At 35.0% G+C, this 13,237-nt stretch overlaps 1 protein-coding gene across 13 annotated transcripts in view; it reads left to right on the top strand.

The window, feature by feature from the left end:
* Positions 1–13,237, top strand: part of DMD (dystrophin) — a 1,118,883-nt gene that overhangs the window by 348,726 nt on the left and 756,920 nt on the right. For all 13 annotated transcript variants that reach the window (XM_030475728.1, XM_030475726.1, XM_030475707.1 and 10 more), the window contains 4 exons: positions 2,222–2,410; positions 3,226–3,407; positions 7,056–7,206; positions 12,863–12,982. In XM_030475728.1, coding sequence (XP_030331588.1) covers positions 2,222–2,410; positions 3,226–3,407; positions 7,056–7,206; positions 12,863–12,982 — 642 coding nt within the window. The remainder of the gene's footprint in view (positions 1–2,221; positions 2,411–3,225; positions 3,408–7,055; positions 7,207–12,862; positions 12,983–13,237) is intronic.

The following is a 13,237-nucleotide window of genomic DNA, read 5'->3' on the forward strand; positions in this document are numbered from 1 at the left end:
AGTAGAGGGGCAGGATCACCTCCTTTGACCTGCTGGTCACGCTTCTTTTGATGCAGCCCAGGATACGGTTGGCTTTCTGGGCTGCAAGCGCACACTGCCGGCTCATGTTAAGCTTCTCGTCAACCAACACCCCCAAGTCCTTTTCTGCAGGGCTGCTCTGGATCTCTTCTCCACCCAACCTGTAGCAGTGCCTGGGGTTGCCCCAACCCAGGTGTAGAACCTTACACTTGGCTTGGTTAAACTTCATAAGGTTGGCATCGGCCCACCTCACAAGTGTGTCAAGGTCCCTCTGGATGGCATCCCTTCCCTCCAGCATATCAACCAAACCACACAGCTTGGTGTCGTCGGCAAGCTTGCTGAGGGCGCACTCAATCCCACTTTCCATGTCGCTGACGAAGATGTTGAACAGGACCGATCCCTGAGGGAAACCACTTGTCACTGTTTTCCAACTGGACATCGAGCCATTTACCACAACTCTTTGCATGCGGCCATCCAGCCGGTTCCTTATCCGCTGAGTGGTCCATCTATCAAATTGATGTCTCTAAATGGATGACAGAGGTCATCACAGATCTTTGGAATCATGATATCCCTAGTCTTGCTCACCTGTTATAGCATCTTGCTGTTTTTCTCCACTGTATCAGATGTGGATATATTCCACACGGTATTCATGTAGACGGGGGGAAAAAAAAAAATCATTACATATGCAAAAATAATGATAAAGTTATCCCTTTCAACAGTAGACTGTATGCTACAAAATACTATCTTGCTGCAGAAATGTGATGTAGTTGGGTGTAATTTTGTACTGCATTGTATACTAAAAACCTGGAGTTGCACACAATGGGAATATTGATTTGTGGAGCAGGAATATATGTTGAATGTTCTCCTTGCTTCATTGCTTATATTTCCTTAAGATAATACTTTTTTTAAACAAAACAAAACAAAAAAAATCAAGTTCATCAGATTTCCAAGCCCACTTTTCTGATTGAAAAAATTGAACATTTTTTCCTGCATAAGTAGTGATATGACTGGTGTTTTAGCTAGCCTAACACATATATGACAGAGGGATTCATGTAGACTGCCTATGGTTATTAGACCTATGCAATTCAGAATGAATTTCTTATTGTAAAGATGAAGATTGAAAATTTCATTTTAAGTGATCACATTGCATCCATTACACTTCCTGCTTTTGGTTCTAGTGATAAACTTGGACATTCTGTCCTAAAATACATAGAAGCTCCTTTGATATTTTTATTTTACAAGTATGTAAGTAGAGACAATTTTTGCTAACTATAAAAGCATGAAGTGCATAAGCATATTTTCGTGTAAAGAGGGTTTTTTTAAACTAATTTGCTAACAAAGTACTTAAACTTCTGCAGAGCATTTTGAAAAAATTATGGGATGATATGCCATAAATAGCAAGCCTGTATCTCTTGCTTCTGTTTTGTCCTCATCTTCTACTATTATACTAATCAGTACATATTTGTTGATTTCTCTTGATTTAAGCAATAGAAGTGTGAATTCTGTGCTTTAAAGAGTCACCTGGCTTCTAAAGAACTAGTATAAGGGTGGCCTTTGTGTGAAAAAGAAATCAATAGTAATGCACTTTTGTTTTGTTTTACAAAGTTATGAATTTACTTTCTATTTCTGAGCTTTTACAACTTTCTAGAATGGTTTTCACAAAACGGGTGTCTATGGATTGCTCAAGTCTGGCATGTGGTGCAAAGGATTGTTTTTCTTTTTTGTATCTTGTTTTGCACAGGTTCACTGCCATGTCACCATGCAACTTGCTGCTTTTTTGATGATATAATTTTACTAGCTACTAGGGGAAATAAATTTCTCTCTCATTTTCAAGAGACAATACTTAAATAAGAAGCAGTAAACTAGAAATGAAAAATCAGGGTATTTATTGAAAAACATGTATAACAGCACTCTATACGTATAATTTAAATAATGTCACTATTCAGAATACTTGGTAGGAATTTTGAACTGTAGTGTAAAATATATGATTTAATATGAGATAGTTTTATTTCCCTCAATCTTAAATGATTTTAGTCAACTAATTTAATACTAATAATTACTTCCACACATTAGCCATCTGATGTCTTTTTATTTTATAAAAAGCTATTTTTTTACACAACACAATGGCATTTTCTTTATTCCTTTGTAGAACTGTCTGAGAAAAAGTTATTTGTGTTATTGTTAAAATGTTGGGTTTGATCAGTTTTCAGAAACTGTTAAAGAGAAGACATACAGCACCATACAGATGGGATCTGAAATGGATCTTGAAAACTATCAAACTGCTTTAGAGGAAGTACTCACATGGCTTCTCTCTGCTGAAGATGCATTACAAGCACAAGGAGACATATCCAATGATGTAGAAGTTGTTAAAGAACAATTTCACACCCATGAGGTACATGTTTATGCCAATCCTTCAGTAGCCATTTACCTGCTTGCATCCCATAATAAGGTCAGAAATACAAACCAAAGATATTTTTAGTTTATTTTATTCCTTTTTCTTGTGTTTATTTTTTGTTTAGGGTGGGTTTTTTTGGGGTTTTGGAGGGAGGATTTTTTGTGTGTGTGTGTGTGTATGTGTGTTAATTTTGATTTGGAGTATTTAAAGGTAGTACTGGAGACTGTGCCCTGGAATCATAGAATCTTTTAGGTTGGAAAAGACCTTTGAGATCATCAAGTCCAACCGTAAACCGAACACTGCAACTCCACTGCTAAACCATGTTACTAAGCACCACATCTACACGTCTTTTAAATGGCTCCAGGGATGGTGACTCCACCACTTTCCTGGGCAGTCTGTTCCAACGCTTGACAACCCTTTCAGTGAAGACATTTTTTCCCAATATCCAGTCTAAACCTCCCCTGGTGCAACTTTAGGATGTTTACTCTTGTCCTGTCACTTGTTACTACATGACACCCACCTCACTACATGACACCCACCTCACTACAACTACCTCCTTTAAGGTGGTTGTAGAAAGTGATAAGGTCACCTCTCAGCCTTCTCTTCTCCAGACTAAACAACTCTCTCCTCTTATGCAGAACATGAAAATGTTTATTGCTGTTTTGTTCTATGAGGTCTGGGGAGGGGATGAAAAAATAAAAAGCAAAGTTGAAAATCATGTTTGTGAAGTGGTGGATATTTCTCCAAAATCTGTTCTTTCCTTCCGAAGAAGCAAACTTAAAACTGGATTTTATGGGTTTTTTTATTGTCAGGGTTTTATGATGGAGTTAACAGCTCACCAGGGACGTGTTGGCAATGTTTTGCAAGTTGGAAGTCAACTTTTAACAATTGGAAAGCTTTCAGATGATGAAGAGAATGAAATCCAAGAACAAATGAATCTACTTAACTCTCGATGGGAAAGTCTCAGGGTAGCAAGTATGGAAAAACAAAGCAAGTAAGTAATATGTTGGGTAAAATAAAATATATGGAGTTTGAAACAATACTGAACTTGATTAACAGTTGGGATTTTCTTTTACTTCACTGTGAACAAAATTCCATCTCAGATCTTTCTTTATCTTGAAATTTTATGTGTAGTGACTTTGAAGCTTGCATGTTTTTTTGAGACTGGAAGTAGCACAGATTAGCAGCTATTAACAACTTGACTCTCGTAATACTTTAACCCAAACTTATATAACCTACCTCACCTTTTTTTGATTGTTTTGACAAATAACACACAATATTTAGCTACAAAGGAAAGAATCTTTACTGAGATACAAAAGGAAAAGGAAACAAATCTTAAGGACCTGTAAAACTCGAGCCCATGAAAATAATAAGTGGGAGCTTAGCTTTTCAGGAAATAATGTGGTGATTTTATCTGAGAACAAATTACACTTTTCAAAATAGGGGAAGTCCTATAGCTTAAAGTAGAAATACAAGTAAAAGTAGAAAAGTAATCTATTAATTAGCCATATTAGTCTTTAAACCTTTGAATTTTTCATGATTTCTATGTCTTATTTTGAAATTTTGATTTACATAGTGCTATATGGAACTCCATAAAAGTAAGAGTTTGTGATTGCGCCACAGTGGAGTAATTTGTTTTGCAGGATACAGAGTGGTTAAACCAGGAAAGTTAGTGAAGGTGGGGGTTTTGTGAGTTACGTTCCTTATCTTAATAAAATGTAAGTTACTTACCTGTTATTTCACACTTCTCTTTCTCAGCGTCTCTTCTTTTTTCATTTTATGTGGATACTTTTAATTCCTGTCTTAGATAGGCGGGTATAGGTAAATATATACACACACACACACATATGCGTACGCTCCCTTTTGAACTCCCTTTGCTTTTGTTTCCTCTGTGCTGTAAAGTAGTCTACCTTTTGTCACGTTTCCTATTACCATGTCATGAGGAATTTTGTGCACCTGCTGGCCTTTCTGTAAAACAGGACCAATGGTGAAGTTTACTGACTATCATATTAAGTTAAATCCAGTTGAAATTTTTAAATTAATTGAATTTCACTATGAGCATCTTTATAGCCAAGCAGTATTAATTCCTGAAAAATATAGCTGTTCTCTACAATAAAACAAAATCAGTGCATTGGCAAACAACCTGAGTCAGAGATCCCTGGTGGCTTTTTAGAGACTTTGAACTACGTAGACTTCATCATTCAGTATCCTCTCAGACCTGTTAGCCTTCATGGTATCCTTTGGCAGGGAATTCCATAGGCCTCTTACCAGGTATGAATGCTGCTTTTTTGAGGAACAGCTTCTTTTTCTTTGTTTGTCACTGATAGCTGAAATGTTTCCTTCTAGTTACCGTGTTAGCAGTGGGGGTCAACAGCGTATGTGTTTCCTTACTCTCCATAAATATATATCTTTAGTTATTTGTCTTGCTCTTCTTAGAGTTTTTTTTCCAGTTCTACCTTATTTTTTTTTTGTTAAGGGGACCAGAATTGCCCACAGTATTGAAAGGCCAACCATGATTTTCAACAATATGCACAACATAGCTCCCCTTTTTGTGTGTGTGTGTGTGTGTTGTTTTGGTTTTTTTTGGTTTGTTTTTTTTTTGGGGGGGTGGGGTGGTGGTGGTGTTTTGTTGGTTTTGGGTTTTTTTTCCCCATATGTTCTTAGTAATTCCAAACATTTGTTTTCTTTTCAGCTTGCTAGTGAGTATTGAGATATTTTCTTTATTCTTGCTTTGACAGTCTGTAAAATTGTTGATGGTTTCAGATATTTCAACCTAACTTCCTCCAGCTTTATTATTTCATTGGGGAGAAGACTGTAATACTTTATCGTAGGTGTTTTTATTTGCCGTACTTGTTTGCATTTAGATCAACAACATGCAAATAGCAACCTCACTTCTATGAGTGGTGCTGTGTCTACTATGTCCTTTGATGCTGCTTGTTAAACTTCTGTCCTGTATGCAGCTATAGGTCATTTGCTCAGGAATTGAATTGTCTAGTATCTTCTAAAGCATGTCATATAGGGGTAATACAAAATCAGTAAAAGAAATGAAGTGGTAAGGGCTTCACAGAGAATGTTGTGTTACTATTTAATTTCTAAAAAAAATCTGTGATAAATTCAGTTAACTTTTTGGGTTAGGACAAGAGAAAATTTCTCAATAGTTACTTACTTAGATATGGCTAGTTTTGACTTATTGGGCCACACCCCCATCTGGAGGATTATGAACAACTTTCCTACAAAATGTAATATATTTCTGGGTTATTGTACACAATTTAAACTCTTGGGATCTATCTTCCATTTCAGCTTAAAGCATAATCTTTTGAGCCCATTGCTGTAATCTGGTTTTTAAGGCAACAGTGACATGTTTATCCAAACAGAGATGGGTTTTGCGAAGATAACATCTATCCTCTTTTGTAATGGTAATAGGAAATGTAACAAAAGGTAGAACACTTTATAGCACAGAGAAAACAAAAGCAAGCAATCAACAAAGAGAGGAGAAAGGGATAATGATAACGGATACTGTGAAAGTGAAAGGGTGATATGAAAAGTGATTTAAGGGGTCAGAATATCAGCACGGAGGAAACAAAAGCAAGCAATCAACAAGGAGAGGAGAAAAATATAATGATAAGGGATACTGTAAAAGTGAAAGGGTGATATGAAAAGTGATTTAGGGGGTCAAAATATCAGAATGAGTTTGGAACACAGCAATGCCTATGTGTAAAAGCAGCCCAAATTGCATTTCCCATGTATTCACTATGTATTGACTCTTCTACAAGCGATGCATTAGCATGCTGAAGGAAAACAGCCTGTTTTTTCATTTCTTACTCCCACCCTTCCCCAAATAGGATTCTTTATAGTAAAGTGTCTCAGAGTGATAAATATACCACCAAAGGAGAAAACTTAATACAGTTTACCACTTTATGGAGAATTCCAGAACTATTAAAGCACATTGAATTCAGCGATAAATCATTTTGTATTTGAAATTTATGAGTGCCATACCATAAACAAAGATTATTATAATCTTCTGAGGTATATAAATAAGCACTAAAACCTCTATCAGATGTTTATAGAAGTAATTTGGAAACCAGGACGTACCTGGAGAATGGGAAGAAACAAGAAACATTCTTTTGTTTAAGAATCAACTGTGATTAAATAGTTTTCTGCGATTATTTCATTTTCAAGTTTATGCTCCTTGCTTCAGAATAATATAAATATCCTGTATATAAGTATTTTGATTTCTAAAATCAAATTCTCTTTAGCAGGTTTTCTGCACCATTTATTTCGTTTATTGCTAAAAAAATACCTGTAGGTTGAAGCATTGTATTTACTATTTATAATAACTTGGTTTAGAAGATGAAGTAAGATAATAAAATACACACTTGAAAATGAAGAAAAACTAACTTAGATCTGAGATAGGTAATCCCTTGTGAGCCATGGGTTATGGTAAAGCAGTTTCAAAAAGTTTCAAAACATTTTGCCTAATTTAAAACAAGTTTCAACAAGTTACCTGTTTGAAAGTATATTTTTTAAATTCTGGTTTGAGATGTAGCTTCATGAAAATCAGTTAAGAGTATGAAGAACAGATATTTCTGCCTGTTGTTTTCTTTCATATATAAATTGAAAATATTATTTCTCTGCTTTTCAGTTTACATAAAATTCTAATGGATCTGCAGAATCAGCAGCTAGCCCAGTTAGCTGACTGGTTGACAAAAACAGAAGAAAGGACAAAGAAAATCGATTTGGAGCCCTTAGGTCCAGATCTAGAAGACCTAAAACGTCAAGTAGAAGAGCATAAGGTATGCTATGGTATACTTCCAAAAGCATAAAACCCAAGTTGAGTGTCTGACATTTTAAAAGTTCTACTCCTGCCATTAGAACATAGAAAATTAATATGGAATCTTGGTTTAATATTGATTTTTCATGCACTGAACAAGGTATGGTAGAGCTATTTTATCACAACTCTGACATTTATCCTTATATAAAGGAATAAATTCCTTTTTAAATACAAACAATATACTGGAATATATGAGGCAACTATAACATCCTTTCATTACACAGTACAGTAAGAATATATCAGTTTTTTTAATACCTGAGTTTTCTTCTTTTTGTGTGTTGCATGTTTGTTCCTTGCATGCTGTAGTATCAATGATGCAGTAATTATAATTAGACGGCATAATCTTGTTAGGACTCCTGTGACTCTGAACATGTAACTGTACAGCACTGTAAAATAAATTCTAGTTTCTAACTGTAGAAAATACTTTTTAGTAATGTATTTAATTAATGAAAACTAAAAAACTAATAAATGAAGTGTAAGAGAGAATTTGGCCAAACTTCTTCCATATTCCATGAAGGCAGTTCTTTAATTGGAATCTTAAAAATTAAAATGAGCCTGTGTAATTTGTGTAATAGCTTTGCTACATGTACTGGACTAAATTGTCTGATTTCATATTAATGTAAATTTTTCAATATCTTTACATATGTAGCCATGACACATGGTGATAATGATATGGAGGCACAGAAAAGTATAGAACACAGATGATTTGTGAGGTAATGGAGATTTACTGTGATAATCTGTTAATGTTTCTACATCAGTGGTTCAAAGCAGTTCAGTTCTATAGTATCTTGATAGATCTCAACTTTAGACGTTTGACAGCCTGTGCCAGTGCTACTCCAGGTTCTAGAGGGCAAATCATCCTAAAAACCAATTCAAACTGAAACCAGCTTTTACAGTTGGTTGTTTTTTTTTTTTTTTAAGAGGTCAAAAGCTGCAAAAGACTGCGTGATCCACTTCTGGGTTAGAGATGATTTTTCTGCATTATGATTAAGGAGTGGTACTGAAGAAGAATTCAAATTCAGTGCCTACTGCTGCTATTTGTCCTATCTGTGCTTGCTTTGTGAGGAGACAATGCATTTCAGTATGCAGGTTTTGTAGCTAAACATTTATCCCGATGTTAAATTTTCTTTTTTAAAAAAAGTGCATAATTATGAAATGGTAATTAGAGAAGAAAACCTGAAAGATTTTTAATACATGGGTACTAAGACTTTAATGACATTGTTCCTGTTTATATGCATTTTGTATTTGAATAGTAATTTAAAATATAATAGCTGTATTTATGCAATCTCTTTATGCTGTTTCTTTCTAATATTGACAAAAATGGGTATTTAGCTTGTGTTTTAATATTCTGGGTGAAGACATGCAGAAATCTTTCTCTCCCAAATGCTAGTTCTTCATTCTTAGTGTGAGGGGTTAGTCAGCTTTGTTTATTTATGTGTATTACTTATAAATCCCATTTTCTGTACAAAAGACAATTTAGCTAATAAGGTGGAAAGAAAATGTTTTGGTTTTAACTTCAATGAAAATTCTATTCATGTATAGTTTGTTTCATTCATAAGTCGAACAAGATGTTTTCCATTCTTTTGAGTATTGTGTGAAAGTTTCGGATAATTTTATTCTATGTTATATGCAGCAAAGCTACTTTCTATAACAACGGAGAAAGCACTGAAATTTTAATAGCATGTTATTGCTTCATTATTAAACAAGCAAGCGAAAATGCAAAAACCAACACGCCCAATATTTTTCCTTAGTCTCATATGACTCTGGACGTCTCAGAAACAATGTTGTTTAAATTGATGGGAGGAACCAGAAGTTAGAAGATACAAAAAGCAATGATCATTTCAAATTAAACAGACTTCAGCAAAGATAATAGGTTTGGTTTATTGTGATCCTGGCTCCCTCTCCTCTTTACCGTTATCATTTTGACTTTCCCTCTTTATCTGTTCATTAGTAACTAATTTTCTCTCTATTTATTTCATGTTCTCTTCCCCCCCTTGATTATATATCTGATTTCTTTTATTCTAGATTTTTCTCAATGATATCTCAAAATATTGGTCTTGAGTTCTTGTGGCTAACACTTCAGTTTCTCTGCTGGGTCCTATGAAAAAAAAAATCATGAATGTATATTGGGAATGGCCCCCATCACTGAGACCAGAGAAAGCACATAAGATTCTTTCCAGTATGCTACTTAGTTCAGTGGTATAGGAGGTTAATATCTTGATAGTACAGAAATTTTGTGGGGTGGACTGAAATAGAGCTAGAAGGAAGGAACTCTACAAGGTTTTATGTCATTAGCAAGGTACAAAGTTTTGGTAAGAAATCTGGCATAGTCAGTATATTTTATAGTAATAACCAAACATTTCAGTAAAGAACTATTTCTCTTTGCAACAGAATTTTATGTATTTTGTTTCCTGTTGCAAGAATCTCTTCTTTATAGTTTTATAAAGGGAGAAAAGCTGTTTTTCAATAAAAATCTAAGTAATATTAAGCTGTATAAGCAGAATACTATATTAGAAATTTTATAATTGAGTAAAAGTGTGCTTTTAATTGAACTGATTTTATTCACATTATTATGCAATTTATAGTTAGTAGATTTTATAGTTTCATTACATTTCTAAAAAAGTCTAATCTGCTTAGATATTTTTACTTTTTCTGTCAGCCTAAGCCTTTTTATTTTTCATGAAGAAGATAGAAATTATGGAAAATGGTTAGTGTTCAAATTAATTGCGAAGGTACAATAAGACACTTCCTAACTGTTCAAATATCAGGGCTGGATTTGGTTTTGGGTACTTGGATGCCCTAGATAGGGTGGGGGTTTTTTTCACTCTGAAGTAGATTGTTGGAGTTGTAGAAGTTGTTATCTGATAGATATGAATTAACGGAACTATGGAGTTTTGTGAGTTTCTGTTGCTGCTGTCATCATGCATCAACATCTATATCCATCTTACATTTTAAGTCCCTGAAAGTTTGCTATCTCTAGGAGTTCAGGAGAACTTGCTAGAAACATCAATTTAAATGATTTGAACAAAGCGTGCTCTAGTCTTGGACTGCCTCTGTAAATTCTTATTTCAACAAGCTCCTCTGTAGAGATTATTGTCGCCAGTGAATTTCATGGTAAAAATAGACACTTGGATTATCAAGAGCAACCCTTTAGCTCAGGATAAATTGAATCCATCTAGAGATTAGAATATGAGTCAAGTTTCTGTTTTCATCAGTTCCCTGACCCTGTCTTTCACACTGTGTGCAAGACTACCACTTCCTAATTGCCTTCCACTCCTGCACTTGCAAAGCATTGCTAACTCTGGTTTTGTTCTGGAATGTAATCTGTCAGATACCCACTAATCGGGAAATAAAAGTCACCTTCTCCCTTACTCTAGGCTCACAGAGCAATCTCTTTATTGTTGTGTGGCTGAACGAGGGGGTTGAACTGGGGGGAAGCAAGCTGTATTATACCATCTGATCCATGGCTGCTCTCCCTCCTCTTCCTAGATCAAGTGTTAGGTCATAAAATCTTGAGAAGTCTGAATTCCAGCGATTGCTCTAATAATTTGGTGTACTTCACAGTCCTTGAGAATTGTTTTATAGTCTAGTTCTCTGAAGCAAACGGTAATCATTGGCATGAAAGTCAGAAAAAAAGGGGCTTTTTATAAATATGTTGGCTCAAGGATTATGCCTGAAAAACTCTGAAATGTATTAGGGTAAAGAATTTATGCCTTAAAAACAAAATAGTCTGTGAATTCCTTTCCCATTGCCTATATCCACATTATAAATATATTTTATAATTTTCAAATAAAAGTAAGATGTTTTGCAAAAGAGATTTAAAATGCATGACCTAACTTTCAGTAACAGCTTGTTCTTCATACACTACTTGAAAAAAGCAGAAAAAAAAAATCTATATGGTCAAATTACAAGCAGTTTGTAATACAGTGAATGTTTTCATTGCAACAAGACATACGTGGTTAGCCATGTAATTTTTCAGACTGTGATTATCATCCTATACATATACTAATCACTAGAACACACTGCACTTGAAGTATTGAGGACACAGTCCAGGACGTCAGTTTCCCATGTTCTTCCACTGGTTTGAAGCTAGTTGTAGACACCTAAAAAGTGTTTCAGGCAGGATGTGTTTCTGGATATCTTGGGGATTTTTTCAAAGAAGCAGGATGAGGAGTTCTTTCAAGTTTTATTTAAGAAATACAACACAGAACCCAGTAATGTAAAACAATGGTTAACTACTGGGAGTTAAAAATGTACACGTTGTTGTTAATAAAGTAATATAAAGCTGGAGGTAGGTTACAAAAATTATGAAAATAAATCGAATATTGCCTTCTCTGTGGCTTGAAGTTTATGTACCAATGCTTCATTATCTCCTCTTTCCATTTTTGTCACCTGTGCTCTTGCTGCATCTCAGCAAAGGAAGGAGCAAAAGGAAGGAGCCAGCAAACTGGCTGCAAACTGGCTGCTCAGTTCCTTAGTGCTTGACAGAAGCTGAGCTGGTTTTGGTTTTGTTAACAAACTATAGCAAAGTAGGGATTCCATCTTCCATGGCAAATAAGAAGAACAAACAAAAAAAATGGTAATAGGTGACACTGAAACCCACCAAGGGGATGTTACTAAGATGTTACAGTACCTCAGGTTTTATTTTTATGATGTAGGTAAGTGACCAATGAATATGCCATAAACCATCATCCGAACATGTCTAGGCTTCCCATTGCACTTCTCTGTGAGCTGTGAGGAGGGAGGGAACACTTGATTAGATCTATTACATGAAGACTGGGAAATTGTGGGAGGGTCAGAGAGATTTGAAGAATTGTAGAAATTTGGTAAGGACAGGAATCATGTAAATATCAACTTGTGCAGATTTGAGAGAAGTTTCTTCGCTTTTAGCACTTCACTGTTTCTCAGCAAAAAATTGTCCTCACTTTAATTGCAGCTTGCAGCTAGAACTGGATATCAAAGCTAAAAGGGCAAGAAAGTTTTTCTCAGACATTCAGAAATCATAAAGTGCCTATCCCTGTTTCCTGGTTTCTCTTTGAAGTGAAACAAGGGTTCTGAATGTTTCCTAATCTCGAGTCATCTCCTGAGTAGTTTCATACTATGTAGTTAAAGTTGTAGGAGTGCCAAGCTGAAGATAGTATGCAGTTGTTTAATGAAAAACTATGCCATTTTTAATATTTCATATTTTTTTTAAATAAAATATTTTGATATGTTCAAATGAAGTACAAATATCTAACCTAGTGGCTATTTAAAATTTACAGGCTCTTGGTATGTATATACAGATATGTCAATACCTGTAATTCAACTACATCAACTCAGCAAATGCCTTCGCAAGCCAAATTTTCAGTCTGAAATACTGTATTGAGAGTTAGGGCTTGTGATTGAGTTAACAGTAAGCTATTTTTGTGCAAAGAATAGAAATCTGCCCAATAAGCCTATGTTAGCATATATGTGCTAAGGTAACAAAATAAGTTTAAATTACTTAATACTGACAGCAACGGGATTATAAAGTTCCCATAGCTGGTTAGTTATGCAAGTTAATCAATCAGTGAGACTCCAAAGACACAGCATTTTCTTAATTTGGAACACATTTTCTAACACATCTGCTTTAATTATAGGCATTTCAAGAAGATTTGGAACAGGAACAAGTCAAGGTGAATTCTCTAACTCATATGGTAGTGGTGGTGGATGAAAACAGTGGAGACAGAGCTACTGCTGCACTGGAGGAACAGCTTCAGGTAGTGGCTAAACTTCTGTCTCTCAGAGAAAAAGCTGTCAGTGGCATTAAGTGTTAATAAGTTTGGAGAACTACTAGTAGCATGGGGTGTATCTCAGAAGATATTTCTGAAGATTATCTTAAATATTTCTGTAGGACATGACTTTTGCATAGATGGATAAATGCATGTATTTTGGAGGAAAAAAATATGAGAGCAACTTCATTTTGTTTTTTGTTTCTGTCAGTATCAGCCTGTTTTATCTATCCAAGGACAAGT

This window comes from Strigops habroptila, chromosome 2 (assembly GCF_004027225.2).
Source record: "Strigops habroptila isolate Jane chromosome 2, bStrHab1.2.pri, whole genome shotgun sequence".
NCBI classification, from domain to species: Eukaryota; Metazoa; Chordata; class Aves; order Psittaciformes; family Psittacidae; genus Strigops; species Strigops habroptila.